The 16,782-nt window shown below is 36.9% G+C and overlaps 1 protein-coding gene across 1 annotated transcript in view; it reads right to left on the reverse strand.

Moving 5' to 3' along the window:
• Positions 1-13,548, reverse strand: part of ANKLE2 (ankyrin repeat and LEM domain containing 2) — a 16,968-nt gene extending 3,420 nt beyond the window's left edge. Inside the window, exons 1-12 of the mRNA XM_026859959.1 lie at positions 13,433-13,548; positions 12,364-12,884; positions 11,120-11,311; positions 9,731-9,924; positions 8,568-8,756; positions 8,156-8,278; positions 7,719-7,785; positions 6,881-7,062; positions 5,284-5,390; positions 4,213-4,406; positions 2,527-3,253; positions 1,894-2,025 (exon numbers count right to left, since the gene is read on the reverse strand). Coding sequence (XP_026715760.1) covers positions 1,894-2,025; positions 2,527-3,253; positions 4,213-4,406; positions 5,284-5,390; positions 6,881-7,062; positions 7,719-7,785; positions 8,156-8,278; positions 8,568-8,756; positions 9,731-9,924; positions 11,120-11,311; positions 12,364-12,884; positions 13,433-13,548 — 2,744 coding nt within the window. The remainder of the gene's footprint in view (positions 1-1,893; positions 2,026-2,526; positions 3,254-4,212; positions 4,407-5,283; positions 5,391-6,880; positions 7,063-7,718; positions 7,786-8,155; positions 8,279-8,567; positions 8,757-9,730; positions 9,925-11,119; positions 11,312-12,363; positions 12,885-13,432) is intronic.
• Positions 13,549-16,782: the final 3,234 nt, after the last annotated feature.

Consider the following 16,782-nt stretch of genomic DNA (forward strand, 5'->3'; position numbering starts at 1 on the left):
CCCCCCCCAACAATAAAAGAGATGCATCCACACAGCTTATTTAAAACCTTCTGAAAATAATTTTCTTCTGACAGATCTGGTGGTATCTGTGTCGTTAGGTTTGATTTTTGCAGTCAAAATCCTACGTACCTTAACACAAAGTGAGCGAGCGTGTTGTTTCTTTGCTTTTGGCAGAGGTAGCACTGCAAAATTAAGGAGGCCAACCGAGCAAGCCTTGGCATTGTCAAATAATTACAGTAAGGATTTTTACTTATGTGATGGAACAGTGATTACACCTAAAAATCTTGGGTTAAATTTTATCACTCAGGAGCCTTGGACCTCTCAGACAGTGGAGCAAGCATGAAAAAAACCTGACAGCCTATTTCTGTCAAAAATGAATCAGAAAAATCAGGGGATGAGAGAATTTGACTTTGAAAAGTGAAGGGTACAAGGATACCGTATCTAGCAGGTATACAAAAATATTTCCTTGTTTCTACTCCACTTTAAATCACAGAAAAAAATCTTACTGAGTTTCATGTTTTTTCTAAAGCTATACTTGATGGCCTTATTTCAGTGCACTATTTGGAGAAGAAAGCTGCTTTCTTTCCCAGTGCTTAGCACCAGGCAGCATCTCTTCTTCCACTTCCCATCTACACTTCCTTCAGCCCTGTCACATGTTTCAACTCTCTCAACAACATTCCTCCTGCTCCAGTCTCTGCTAACTTAACACAGCTGCACTTCTCAGCTGCTGGTTCTCAACTCCTGTTCTGAATTTTGTGGCCAATAAAGCCAGTCACTTAGATATTTTAAATAAAATTTTAAATAAATAAATTTTAAAGCTGTGACAGTTTTAAAAGGTTCTCTCTTTAAAGCATGTTTTGAAAAATTAATGTTTAATGCCTGTATTGAGAACTTCTTAAGGGAAATACTTCTCATAATAAATTGAATTTCACACACTTAAAGCTAGAAGAAACAAGAGAAAAATACAAGTCAATGCAGCTCATTCAATGGCTTTCTGTTCCTGTCCCCTTTCCAGTCTGTTGCATGGCACTGGGTCATCTTTTTATCTTCTGAGAACTTTATCATGACTATTTATAAACTGCAGGCTGTCTAAGCAAGGGACTCTTCAGTGTTCTGACCCATGTCTGTCACTATGGAAATAAACCTTCACGTTAATACAATTACCAGAAGCAGCCACTTGTATGAAAACTGTCACTTTGGGTCCCCAAAAGCAGCAGCATTCAAAATAAAACATATAAACAGCGTAACATGTACTCAGGTGTGCCAACAACTGCAGTCTGCTTCCACTATCTGTGTAGCAAAACATGACAGTCTAAAAACATAACACACGCCATCATTCACACTAACAATCCCTTTGGACTGGGGTAATAGAGGGTAAAAATAAAAATCACAACAAAAAGATGCCTGAAGATACTAAATGCACTTGAACATCCCTCTGCAGCACCTCAAAGCAATGCAACGTTCCTGCACTGCATCCACCACAGGGACCCATTGCCAGCTGGCATCACAGCTACCATTAAGACCAATGAAGGATCCAAGTACTAAGTCGTACATCAGCAAATTGAGACATTTGCCAACTGGGAAACACTCAATGCTCTCAAGACCTTCATTTGCTGCCTGATTTGTCTGTATAGATAAGCTGAAGTTGTTGGGAACTTGTGGTGTCATGGAAAGAATTTGACTGCAGCACCAGTAAAATTTCCTTATTAATAAATGAGACCACCCAAAAAGGCTTGGTGATTAACTTCAGAAATGCACTAAGAGTTAATACAGTTGAATATTTAAAATAAGGTTTTTGTGAGCAACAAGGCTGAAATTCTAGCTATTCCAGCTGTTCTGCAGCTGACCCACTAAATATTATTTGAAGTCATTTGATTGAATTTACAGGAATACCTTTGCCTGTCAGATGAAGAGTATGACTGCACCGCGTGTTTCCATTTGTAAATAATGGGGTATTTCTGGGGATCAATCTCTGCTGTTTCTATAGCTGCTAAGACATCGCTATCCAGCTTCGAGGGCTGCTCCCTAAAATATAAACAGAACTAGATGAAGAATATGTATTTGTCAGGCAATAAACCATCCCAATTCCAAAACATTTATTTTTCATATAAGCAAACAAATTGCCCATGGTCCTCTATAAACACAGTTTCTCTATGATCTTTTTCCAGCAGGCCCACACATAAATGACTGCCCGTTATTACACAGTAGTCTCATCAAATAGAAGTTTTGAATTTTAACCTGAGGAGATCCTGAAAGCATAGTAAACACTTTGTTCATCTAAGTCAGGCTCATTATGAAGTCACAAGCCTGTCAGATGAATGGTGAACAGCAAAGCTAACTGCAACTGATTTGGAAACAAAGACCTCTCTGTGCACTGAAGCACTTCAAGATGATCATTCAAGGCTGACTGCAAATAGTGTTGCTTAGTGTTGCATCAACCTTGATGTCAGTGATCTTATAAAAAGCATCTTGTTTTGCATACATAAACCAAAGGACAAGTAAGTGTTTAAAAAAGACAGTTCTTACCCAAGCAGGAATAACATATTAGAATTGTCATTTGTGGGTGAAGTCTTTGAAAGAAATTTCTGGGAAAAAAATTCTTGACGTTGTTGTGCCTCATTAGCCTGAATCCCAGATTCCCTGGACATTCTCTCCTTTTCCGATGGTATTCTGTGCTCTGTCCTTAACTTGGCCTCTCCAGGTTTACCTGTAACACTTGGCTCAGAAGAACTTGCCAGTGAAGCTGCATAGCAGGACTTATCCAGATGGTCCATGGATATTCTCGCCTGACTCATTCCTTCAGCCAGAATTCTCTCATTCTCAGTTTTTTCAGTGATTTTATTTGATTCTCTTGCAGCCTCTTGTTCTTGGAATGACAGGCTTTCAAATTCTGACATTAGACTGGAAACAGGAGATACAAGGCATTCTTCTCCATCGTGCAAATGCTTCCTGTCACTAATTATCCTTTCACTGGACACAGGATTACAAAATCCATTTTTGCTGGAAGAAGCCACCTTTTCATAGTGCCTGGGGTGATCTGATGTCTCTATAATGTTCACTGCACGCTCCATTGACAAGATATCACACTCTGCATCTCCAATAGCATCAATGCTCGGCTCTTTGGACACGATAGGTTGGCCAATATTCCGTGCTGCATTTTGTCTGTTTTTAATTTCTTCTAAGCTCATGTCATCATCATCCTCATCCAGAAATGCTCCAACAGAAATAGAATTGCAGCACTTTTTACTCTTGCCTGTAAATAATTTTAGTAAGAGCAACACATAAAAAGACTTTCAACAGAACGTCAATCAAACTAGAAACAAATACACAATCCTTATGCCTTATTCTATTTATTGAAGCCCTCTCTAATTTTATTTATGCAACAGCATAAACAAACCTAACTAAAGCTACAAATGCCAAATGACAACATTACAGCTGTATCTTTTTTCCAAATATCCTTTTATACCCTAGTCATCCGAGAACTCTATTTCCTACACTCCTCACTTCAATCATTAACCAGCAACAAAGGATAAAGTCAGGATAAAGTGGAATAGGGTAAGAAAATGGTACTAATATAGAATAGCTTTAGTTTTTATCTCTTCCAAAGCACAAAGGCTTATGACTAGTCCGATGACTACCCTTCAGGGCTTTGTCAGCCCAGGTTTATCCCAGTACCAGAGCCCTTTCACATCTATAATCACATAGGAAGGAGGAGAACGGAGCACAAAGATTTGGGACTAGTGCGTGTCTTCCATAAACACATGGCAAGCAGAGGTCTAAGAAGGTATAAAAGTTCTGCTGGGTTTCGTTCAGTATGTCTTTCATCCTCAACTGTAAAGAATTATTCCTTTAATAAGTTATTTATTCTGTATCTGGATCACAAAATTCCATACTCTAAGAGGAATTCCCAAATGCTATGAGTAAAACCATACTGAATATAGAGGTTTTCTTATAGGAGTTTCATTTGGGGGCTACAATCAGATAAAGTACTTCATATGAAAGATAATGAACGGTTAATGAGGTCTGTTGTAATTCTCTTATGTTCACAGTGTTGTTAGCTACTTCTTCAATACTATAATCAGACTGTTTGGATAACAGATTAATAATAGCAGCCACAAGAGGTGAATACGACTTCCCCTGGGCACCAAGCTGCTTCTCTCCCTCTTCTCCCTAGGTACAACCTGTTGTTTGTAGTATTTTCATTTTTCTTACCAGAAGGATGCATAGTTTTATATCTGTTGCAGGTTTCATTTTCCCCTGTTTCTTGCTGAGCCTTTTCGCTCATTTCCCGATGACTCAGGTACTCTTCTAATTTTCGCAACCCCTCCTGGGAAGACAGATCAACAAAACAGCCCAGAAATTCCCAGTATTCAACCCACGGGAACCCCAGTTCATGAGCTAACTCCCTGCAATAAATAAAATAAAACGAATCATTTGTGAAGACATAAATAATTAGTTTGACAATAACTTTCTGAACACATTTTATCAGCTATTAATAGGAATATAAACGTGCAACTAGGCAACACAATTCCACAATAATCAACAGTCTACAAAGCAATATACACATCCTTAGAAAACATATAATCTATTTTTTCTATAATATTTTTCAAATTTAATCTACTATTCTTACAGTTAGCACCATAAATATTGCTATTTTTAAGCTGCTGTATCTAGACATCAGACAGAGACTGATGTAGGTGTAATCTGAATGATACTCCATTCAACAGTTTTTTCTATTTGGGAATGGGAGAAGGTAGGAGGAAGTGAAGATTTCAAGCAAAAGAAATCTAACCAGCTTTTAACAAAGTATGTTTTTTCCCTATGTTGCTGATAGAAGGTATTTTAAAAGCAGGGACACATTATCACAGCACACAGCTTCTATAAAGCAGAACATTTGTGTTAGAATCTTTTCATTCTGCTACCTTTTTAACAATCCCTCAATTTTACAGAAAAATGCATACAGGCTACATGTAATTTTAGATCTTCTGACAAACTAGGCAAGTAATTGTTTGAGAAAAGCATTCTACACATACCATCAATAATAGTTAAAATACCTTTTTTTTGTATTTCCAAAGCTAATTAAGCTAGGTCTCACATTTTTAGCTATTTTGTTTACACAAAAATACAGTAAAAATCCAACTACAATATACTTCATAAATATACCTGCCAATAACTTTTGCTCTAAGATATTATTCAGTAAGTAGTAACTGTACTCTCAGCACAAGTCTTTTGCTTTTAATTGCTCTATTGCTAATTTTTTAATACTGATTGTCTTTTAGATACCTTCCAACTCTTTCAACACCTCTCTCCAGATCAGATTTCCTGAGATTGTGAAAAAAGCCAGCTCTCTCGCGAGGTGGAGTCTTCCAAAGCTTGCGAAATTCTTCAGCCTTTGAAAAACAGAAATCATTGAAAAACCTACCTGCCACAATATGAAGCTAATTCAGTGCTGGCTAAATGTCTACCTATAGGTCTAGAAGACATTTACCTATTTGTTGTCTACGTGTAAACAACGCAAGTTCTTCCACAAGTATTGCTCAACTCTAGCTATAAACAATCTTATATTGGATCTTAAGATACTCCTCCCAGTACTACTTGTTTATTACTTTACTTTGATGTCTTAACTGCTTATTAAAAGAGTAAAGACCATAACATACAACCACCTTATAGATACTAAGTCTGCCTGGTTTAAAATTGTGAGCAGCAGGAAACAGGTATGTCTTATAAATTTGCCGTGTGATAATTTTACTTAATGACAAATGCTATTTTGGTCACTGGTTTCTAGAATATTTTTATTCTATTATAGGTGATATACTTGTATGTATATTTTTATATATATATATTTAATTCCACAGACTTGCTACAATTACTAGCATATATTCTTGCTGTTTATTTTGAAGCTTGAATTTGAACTCCTAAAGGTTATAAACTAATGGATTTTTGTAAAAGCCCAAACTAAGACTAAGAATTACATTCAGACATTAAAAGTATCTGTTAGCAATCAAAACAACATGTTGTTTACATCATAGGTAAAATTCTTCATTGTATAAAATAAATCTGCATTTCCGTCAGGTGAACAGAAAATTAACCAACAAGCATATTTAGAAGAAAGAGCATTACGCATTTTGGTAAAGCTCAGTCCTGGAAGAATTCAAGCATTAGATGACAGAACTGTCAGCTGTATTTATTCACTATTTCTAAAGCTGTCATACTTCCAGCATGTTCCTATTAAAAAAATGAGTAGAAGAAATGCCTATAAACTTATATTTACCTAGTATCTAAGTATTCCTCCTGAAAACTAAAGACTTTGCTGTTCTACTAAGTAATCAATACTTTTCCAAAACTATCTCAACACCTACTACTTGGTCGTCAGTTTTTCCATTAAGAAAAAAATATTGTTAATTCAACAAGCAAAAGTGATAAACTGACTCTAGCATCTACTGTCAATTTCTAGAAATGAGGTAAAGATACAGTTAAGGTTTTCTAAACCAATTCATAGCCACACTGAAAAGCTTTGTTTCAGATTAGAAAGTTAGAGCAATTATCTGTAACACCATGAAAGGTTTATCAGTGCTCTTTAAATAGATTCCAATCGGAAAAAGAAAGAACAATTTTCTTTTGACTGAACTTCCACTCTTGTTAGCACCACACATTTCTATGTTTTCAGCAGTAAAAAAATATTTACAAGTTTCTGTGCTTCTCCTTCTCTATGGAGAAGGATCCATCTCTTCAATAAAGAGAGCGCCACAATCTGTAACAGGAGCAAGTTATACCACACAATGAACTGTGGCTGGATCTTCCAACAGTTCTTTATTTAAAAAAAAAAAGGGAAAAAAAGGGAAAAAAAAGGCATTAGAGTCATCTGAAGTTCTCCCCTTACCTTTGAGGGGCTCATGGGGCCTGCGAAAGCTCTTATCGACAACACTGGATCTTTGGGGCTGCCAGGGTATTTAGAGAAAGTTCTTTGGGGGTTATCATCTGTCTGATCCGGTGACCATGGTGCACCAATTACAGGAGCTGAGGAATTGTCTTCTGCTCTCAAGAGTGGTACATAGTAACGACCTAAAATAAATAATACAAAGCTTTCTTATGAAGTTTATGTTACCTTAGCCTGCTGCTTCTTCCTAGAATATCAATACACCCATATACTTAACCATCTATTTCATTAGTAAATCTACTTGTAATTCAAACTGTTTATTGCCTGTTTACAGACTGTGGTTTAGTACAGGCTCCCTTCACTCTCAAATACAAGAACACCTGCATTGATACATATGTCCCTTCCCTAAGGGTCTTCAACAAATTTCTAAACCTCCTTTTGCAAATGCCTAAACCCACATGTGGCCAAACATTGAAAAGTTCTCCATCAAAGAAACTGCATGACTCCCCAGCGTGACAAATAAATCTCTTGCTCTGTAAAGATCTTTTGTTTGCTTTTAGATTAAACTTCCTGCTTCAGGCTCGCTGAATAAAGTAAGGGCCATGCCTACATTACAGAGCTATAAGGATAACCCTGTGATCCATACAATAAGAGTTCTGAGCATATAATTTAAAAGACAAAAAGTTTTCTGTTCCTTGCCAGTTTTAGAGTTTCTCTTTGGTTTTCACAGCACTGTACCTCAGCATCATTTATGAATAGGAATGCTACAGAAAGCCAACAGAATAGAAGACAGCAGAGAACCAAAATAAATGCCTAATATACTATAAAACTGAATACAGACCTTTCAAGTACTCTCTTAGTTTTTCTTTCAATTCTGCAGATTTATTCTTGCTTCTTTCACAAACTACCTGTTAGTAAAGTATAAGACATCAATCTCAGATCAAGTGCAACATGTGCTCTTTTTGAAGAGTCACATTACTGGCCTCTAAACAGCTCATCCAGTACTTTTAATTCATAGCAGAACAAACCACTAAAATACATCCACATCCATAAAATGGATACTGTAAAGAAAAGGCAATTAATTATAAAGTCTAGAACTTTTCCCCAGATACAATCAACAAAAAATATTTTTAATGTTATCAAAGATTTACACTCTAATCTTGACACTAGCATCTTACCACAAACCTTCTATCTACAGTAGTTGGTAAATGTTTGACCTTGAAAACCAGTGATTAGGCATAACATTTTTGGTTTTGTTGTGGATGTGGAAAGACTTACTTCTGCTGGAGTTTGATCATATTTGTTTCTTGGATTTTTTACAATAGCTGGGTGTGAGGTAAGCACATTAACAACATCCAAATTACCAAACTTGCAGGCAAAATGCAATGGAGTATCAAATCCCTGCAGAGGGAAAAATGGAAAATTCACATGCATTTGGAAACATGATAATATCAATTGCATGTATTTTATTTTGAGACTGGGAAAAGTAAATAAATGTCATTTACTAATTACCTTCATAGGGCTCTTCACAGATCTTTTCCCATGATACAGTATAATGATTATTAAAACCCACAGAACTCATGAATTGCTAAAAGTGTCCCCTTCTACTCTTTTCTTGTCCCTTACACATCCTTAACACCTTCCAGTTGTTTCCATAATAATAAGCAGCTGGCAAACATTCAAATCTTACCGTTTTATCTGGTGTATTAAGGTAAAGGTCAACAATATACTGGATTCGATTCTTCAACATTGTATCATTATCATCTGGATACATAAGGCGCATAAATTCAGGATTTTCCAAAGTGTCCAGTAATAATTGACAAATACCAGGTTGATTCTCCTTGGCAGCAACATGCATGACATTATACCTGCACCCTTCCTGAAAAAAACCAAACAATTAGAATGAACTGAAATCTAGACAGCTTTCTTACACCCATAAGCTTAACTGATTTAACTGTGAAAATACAAAGATTCCCACACTGAGTCTTACATTTAAGTATCTGTTTCATAATATTTTATTAGGAAAATATGTTTACAGAACAGTACATAAGCGTTCAGAACTGCAGTAAATTATATGAAATCATAATGACCTATGCATTTTTATACCCACATTATTCTTACAATTAACAATGTTATTGTTGTACTCAGCTACAGTCTTTTTTTACATACAAGTCAACAATGTGGCAAAGGAGGTTTACCAAGATATCACGTAATAAAAGGAGATAGGAAGTTCAGTCTACAAAAGCAGCAGGAAAACCAGCTTGACATAATATATTACACACAAAATTTCAACAACTTCACAACGCTGGACTGACAGAAGTAATTTGTTGAAGTAGGATTGTCAGCATCTACTAAACGGTACCTTAGACATGGATTTTAGATGCAGAGCACATCTTGAAATTTAATGGTAAGCAGTGCTGCTAGGTAAGCAGTGCTGTAGGAACACCTAGTCGCAGCCTAGGCACTACCCCATTCCTTAAAATTATTCAATTTTAAAAAGATTGAGATTATCTGGAGGAGATCAATACTTTATGAAGACTATTCTTGCACTACTGGATAAAACCGTTCTTTCCCTTCAGCTCTTTCTCTTCAGCTGTATACTCAGTTTCTTTAGGTCTTCTGGAGCAAAGGCAGCCCTCAGTTATGATGGGTGACTTACGCAAGACAGGCGACTGCCATGTTTCTCTTCACTTTCAGCTAGTATCAATAAACACTGAGAAACACTGCACTGGTGGAAAGAAGATATCTTGAAGGAAGAGTAGGAAACACCATTCCTTCCAGTTGTGCTTATCAGGCCTCAACACTAAATCACAAAACCAGAACTTGGATTTTTTCTAATTTTATTTCTTTTACCTGTACAACTGTCGGATTGTCTCCCGACCCAATCAGATAGCGAGGGTTACTCCAAATAAGTTCTGAAAATGTTGCTATATCTCCTTTCTCGACAGCTTTCCGAAGTTTAGCAGTAAGATCTTGAGTACGTGGACTTTTATAACTGTTGGCTCTCTCCTTATTAGCAGTTTCGGTCTCAGGGGAGCATAAGCCATCTATCAAAACACAGGTAACATCTTTCTAGATACATTCCTTTCAGTGATCACTATTTTCATACCCAGACAGTGAAAATAAGCTTTCAACCTAAATTATGTATTAACCTTGCATCTTTAATGTACAGCAGTAAAAAAATTGAGGTCAATGATGTTTAAAAATACTAGTAGTTAGTAATAGGGAAGGAGGAGAATATGATGTAATCATGTTGTAAAACTGTCTGAGACTTTAATAGGGACTGGTAATTTTATAATCACCAATCTGCTTCCATCCAAACTTAAAGTAAAATCCAACACAAAGTAAGAATTTTCTGAACACTAAAACGGCTTTTGCAATTCTGTGACTACTGAGTCCCTTTAATCTAGCAACTGGGAACACTGTGAAATATGATCAGTGTTTACTATTTTATTTCTGAACTTACAAACTTACTTAACAATTAAGTACAGTTTTAATATACTGTACAGTTTTATCAGCCTCTTATTATACCTGAAAATCCTGAAATCCATGAGTAAAATCAAATCCTATGAAGTAGAACCATAGACTACTAAACAACATATCTTTGCAGGCCATTATCAACATTTCAACTTTAGAAGCATAGCAACATTTTTCAGTGTAAAATTCATGCAAAGGAGAACAACTATAATTGCTTTTAGAAGTAACTAGTTTACTTTATCGTAACATAGATCACAGAAACCATATACTGAAGGCCAAACCTTACGCTTTCAAACACAAAAAGCAGTCTTTCCATAGATTCCTGGGGCTCTAATTTACCTCTGTAGTAGTTCCTTATAAAAGAAATGGCAGGATTTCAACATAATCTACTTCTTTTTTTATTTCTGTACATAAACTTTGGCGTTCCTTTCTTGGAAAAGCATCAATGAAGGATGACTTCTCCAGTGGCAGTATCATTTTATACAGCAGTAAAACCAGATCGGAATTAAAAAAATTCAAATATTTATTGCCTGTTTCTAATTCATTTCACAGAAAAAATGTACTTAAATACTGGAGGTCTGATTGAACATTTGTTTACAGCTTATCTTAAACACCACCACTCTAAAAGGACTTCAATTTATTAAGATGCTTCACCGTTTGAAATTTTTTCTGTTATTAGTATATTGGTTAAGAAGTTGTTATTTCTCTCAAAAAATTAACAGTGTATACTGCATCTACTGTACACAGGTGAACACCCTTACTTACCTCTGTTAAATGACCCCATTTTCACAGGAGACAAACATAAAGAAGACTTGCTTGGAGACGGGAAATAATCACAGATTCCTTTAGCAAATTTCTCAGCATCCTCTCTGTTTGAAAAAGCTTTAAAACGGGAACCCTTAATCATTTTAACAGCTTGGAGAGCTTCCTTTTTATCTTCATAAACATGTATTCTCTCTGCAACAAAGTACGATCAAGTTATTTCTATAATCTCAGATTTGTTCCTAGACACAGACTACAAAATCCTCACACTATCCTTCAAGTTTTGGTTTCAAACTGTTTCTCTTCCAAAGGTGGCATTAAGAATCAAAAGATGTTTTAAATTTTATCTCTTGGAAACTTGAGTAGAAGGATTTTACACACTCCAGCTAACATCAGACAGTATGGGTACAGTGTTTGGCCATTCCTATCAATCAATATCTGAACATCTCTTTTAAAAGATGGGTCAGCTTCAACAAGCGAGTATTTCACATCCAGACTGAAAAGGATACTCAGAGCTTATTCAGCCTGCATTACTTCCCATGTTCTCTTGTTCAGAAAGATGCACTATGTAACTGATACTCTGTGACAACTTTAAGACCTCTACATAGAACCTTGAATACTAATCAAATCCTTCTCCTTCTTCTCCTTTTGCATTAATATTAATTTGTTAAAACTAAGCTATCTGAATACTCTTCTTATGAGAAAGAATACTTACTACTGGCTCAGAGTAAACAATCCTTTATGCATTACTATAATCCTGTCACTACATAATTTAATCAGTCCTTATTGCAGTGTTCGTCAATAAAACATTAAGAATGACTGATGCTTCTAGATACCATTTGGCATCAAGACAAAAAGGAAAATACAAAATCTGTTAGAAGATATCATTAAGCTTCAACTGATGACAGTATAAACAGGTTTTTGATTCTTTATCTATAGGACTGGTTTTTATTCTTGAGTGATTAAAGGCACAGGATGGTATGAGAGCGGCAGTAGGAAACTGTTTTCTTCCTCTGAGCTACATAGAGTAGAGGATCCTCATGGGTACCAACCGTCATGGCAGAACACCTGGGATGTCACCTGTTTCCACGCCTCTGAAGATCCAATAAATACTATTTACAGAAACAAAAAGTACTTTAAAAAATGCCTAAAATATGATGTTCGTATTACCTGCTATACAGAAAAAGGTCTATTTAGACATGATTGTAAAATGCTTAGCATTGGAAATAAAGGAAATGAGTATTTACCATTCCTTGCCAATATGTCATCATAAACTGGACAAACACCATAGAATAGCGGAGGATCTCTGGACGGCATCTGAGTACTAATTTGTGAGTCAACACATCCTGCTCCGCAGACTGGAGCTGAACAGTTCATGTGCATCACAACATCTTCTTCTGGAGGGTTCAGACCCACACAGTACCCAAAGTCCACCTCTTCAGAAACACTTCCATGACCGTTGTGATTCACTGCTGTAGTTTTCAAAGCCTTTTGTGCTTGTGCCCGGCTGCTATCAGATGGGACATTTCCAGCAGCCTCCTCCAACAGAGCAGATCCTTTTTCCTCCAGTGCTCCTTGCTGCTCCAACAATGCCTGAGCCAATTTTTTTTCAAAAATAAACCTAGTAGTTGATGTAATGGGCCCACATTTCAGTCCTGCTCTTACAATTTCTTCTCTAAGCTCATCAGGGGTGAGCTGCTTCAATCGGGATAATATTGCATCCATTGTTATTTCGCCTATAGGAAAGGCAAAAAAGAGAGAAGGTAAACTGTAAAGAACACCACTTTTCTTCTGCTATATAAATGCTGTATTAAAGCTAAGGGGGGGAAAAAAAGTGTCTCATTACAATTTTTCAGATTCTGAAGAGATTACTGCAGTTGCGGAGAAGACAAAATATTTTTCAACTAAACACATTACATTTAAAACATTTTTAAGCTATCAGACTTACACCAAGAGTTTATTTCCTGTCCTCTCACAACTACTTGAAAGAGTATTTACAGCTTACATTTTATTTGTTCTCTGTAAATTTCTTTTTGAGTGAAAATTCAATCCAGAATATTTATGCATGAAAATTTATGACAGGCTTAGATTCCTGCCAAGGCACAATCTGTGTATGTAATGGAATACAAGAACATGATGCTAGTTACCTCCAGTAAGAGTTTCTGGTTAGGCAGCACCTACAGCTGAAAGCACAGCACAGCACTATTTCTATGATTTCCGTAAGAATTTTTAGCTGACAAAAGCACAAGGCATCAAGTATGATGCAGCAACCAGGGAGGCTATCTCTGGCCATGATGCAAGGTTGGAACTATTTACACAACATGTTGTTTCCCAGCCCCCGTTTTGAGAGCAAACAGCCAGTGGACAAGAACAGCTGATCTTTTCAGATTTCCTTCTCTGACAAAGAGCAGGAACTGGAAGAATTTCTCCATTTCCAAAAGAAAATCATGTAGTATGATACTACAAGTCCCACAGATGACATTCCTCCATGTAATCCAGACATTTAAAGCTGCTGCACTGCTCAAATACTAAATCCAACATCATGCCAATACAAATTTCTTGCTGTGAAAAATACAGCTGAAAAATACAGGATTTGGGGAGCTCAAGAATGGAAGCAGCTTTTAAATTATTTCATCATATACTGCATCCATGTGTCTTCACAAAGGCTGTGATTTTTTCCTGCTGCACACTAGTTAGAAAGGACAGCTTAGGATAGAAATTATTAGGTGTCCTACTCCTTCACCTTGCTTTCACTCCCTCCTTAAATTGACCCTTCCTTCATCACATAGCCATTTTATGGGCTATATACTGGTTTGGATAGGTGTGTATGGCATTTTTTTGTACTTCATTTTCAATTCCTGCTTTCATCCTCAGTTTATGAAACTTAAGACTACAAGAACACACATTTGCAGCTTTTCCACATGACAGATTTATTTTTTAAATCACGCTGTATTTGGAATAACATAAAACTTTAATAACTCAACTCTAATCTCCATTAGAGACAAAGCAATCAGCCAGGTATGAAATCAGTATCATCTGTAATTTTAAGGTAAATTTCCCCAAAAGTGCATTTGTGGACACACATAGCAGTGTAAGAAATGTCCATGATTTATGAGCTCTCCTGCTTTACGAAGAGGGTGCACAAGCAATCCTTAACATGAGTCAGAACATCCACTCTGACGGGCAAGAACCTTTGTCTGGGAAAGTAATGGGAGGCTTTAATGGTGAATGGCTGCGCCCTAACAAAGCAGGGATGCAACATTAAATACCGACTCATTTTGTCATGTTGTACAAACTTAGAAGTAATAAGTCCAAAATTGCATCTTCATCACAGACTTGCAGCATAGTCAAACACCCTTATTTTGCCATGTGCATTGCCAATAGTAGCATCACAAAATACATAAACAGCATCGACACAACAATTTTGCTTCTTAAATTACCCAAGGATTAAGCTGGTAAAGAATCACACTTTTCATATATTAAAAAAACTCAAATGCATGCAGCAGTTTTTGGAACTTTTAGCAATAGTGAATACAGCCAAGTAAAATTTTCACTGGAATCTGACTTCAGAACTATTACATTTCTAATACTAGGAAATACAATGCTCGAACATGTTCACGCCAAACTTTAAGCAGGTTTTGAAGCACTATTACAATTCAAAAGTTCTGTGAGTCTGATGGTTGTTTTCTGGAGGGCCATTCCTTTGAGAGTTGGTTGGGTTTTTTTTAGAATGTCTAATTTTAAACGTCTTGTGGTTAGAGAACATACCTCAGTCTCTTAGTATTTCACAAATATTAACTGGAACCTCACTGATATGATGGGAAGTAAGAATATTTCATCTTAAAAAAACCCACCAAACTATGGCAAGAGTGACCTCCCCAAAGTATTCTAGTTGTTACCACTCCTGAACCTCCCAGCAACCTTGTTACAATTATCTGACTTGCCCACAACACAGCAGACAGATGTAAAAGATCTTCTCACTTAATTTTGATTCTTAATCCTCTATTTTTAAAAAATAAAATTAGTGTCATTATGTTTTAATCAAGGGATAAAATGCGGCCCTGAGGTCAATTATAAGAATATCAAAACTTGCTGATTTTCTTTTTGAGATTGCGTGACTGAAAAAATACAATAAAAATGAAAACTTGGAGGCAAGAAAGTTTATTGCAGAAATAACTCAATTAAAACACTTTAAAAGAGTCAACATAACATAATGCCTTAAAGAACTCAGGAAATTATCCTATTTTTAGAACATGTAAACAGCACAATCATTCTGCAGAAGAGCAGACCCTCACATATGTACAATTCATGTACATGTAGCATGCAGGCACACAAAAAAAATCTTTCTTCTTGGCTTGTGGTCATGAAGGAGTCATTTCTCTGGTATCTTATGTTTTGATAGAACTTGGTGCCTAAAATTTGCTTCCTCATCTATGTAAGAAAAAGTATTTATTTCATGTGTCCACTACAACTCAGACACAACTGCATCAGAGAGTGAAATGACAAAGCAGACCAACAGCTAAGAAACTAATCTTTGGTTTAAGATCTACTGCTAGCACCAGGAGTTTTCTACAAGAAGCTTGCCATGGAAACAGGAAAAACATTGTTGGAATGACAATGTAGAACTTTCCTGAAATATGTTTGTGTTCTGACATTAAGCTTTCAGCTAACATGGATGAGCATTTATTAATTTTTAACCGCATCACCTGATCTGTCCAAAACAAAAGGTGTGACTTGCAAACCTCAGAAATAGCAACTGCCTGTTTTAAGAGAATCCTTTGATCATTCACTACACGTAGGTGCAAAAGGCAATTACTTGAACCTTAAAATGCATTTTATATAACTTCAAAATGATCCAAAGTATAGCCAGCACTGATGCAGCTACTTTTTCTGTTTCGGCACACAAGGTCTTGCAAGTTACCTTTAGGGACTACAAATATGAGCAACTACTGTAACAACAACAAACATCTGTTCAAGGCTTCTTCCAAATCAACCAAAATCTGGAAGAATAAGTTTTACCTTGTCTTACTGCATCAGTATGAAACAGCTGAATCTGTTTCAAAAAAAACTAAGACTAGTACCAAGAGAGAATGAATGAATGACTTCTAAGGACAGCAGTATTACTTTAGTCCACTGCTTACTAAATGCTTCAGTAAATAAGCAATGTAAGAAGACAGACTTTTTATTTTCTTTTCGAGGCGGGAATTAAATGAGACACATATCCTGCCTTTGGCTGCATTTCGGCTGCGAGGATTTGCACATGGCAGAATAACTGTGGCTATGCAATCGGGTATTTAGTCTACACTGCCCGTTGCCAAATTAGCTAAGTTACGAACTACGTGGCTAAAAGAGAACTATAAAACAAACTTGAAATAAGGTACGGGAAAGGCAGGACTGAAAGGAAGCGGGGTGGGGGCCGAAGGATGACTTCTCAGGAACGAGAAATGCCCGTGTGTTTCCAGAGCTAGTAGGGGAAAGCGGTCTCGGGGTGCGAGAGGGCTGCGACCGCGGAGAGCAGGAGCAGAGACGCCCGAGAAGGGTGCAGCAGGTAGCAGCCGAGCCCGTCGCCGTAGGCGGGGCAGAGCCGCGCAGCGGGCACGGAGGGCAGCGCCGGGGACCGCCCGCGACAACCAGGGAACGGGTCGGCGGGCGCAGCAGGGCCGCGG

This window comes from Athene cunicularia (assembly GCF_003259725.1).
Source record: "Athene cunicularia isolate RWA chromosome 15 unlocalized genomic scaffold, athCun1 chr15_part1, whole genome shotgun sequence".
NCBI lineage: Eukaryota > Metazoa > Chordata > Aves > Strigiformes > Strigidae > Athene > Athene cunicularia.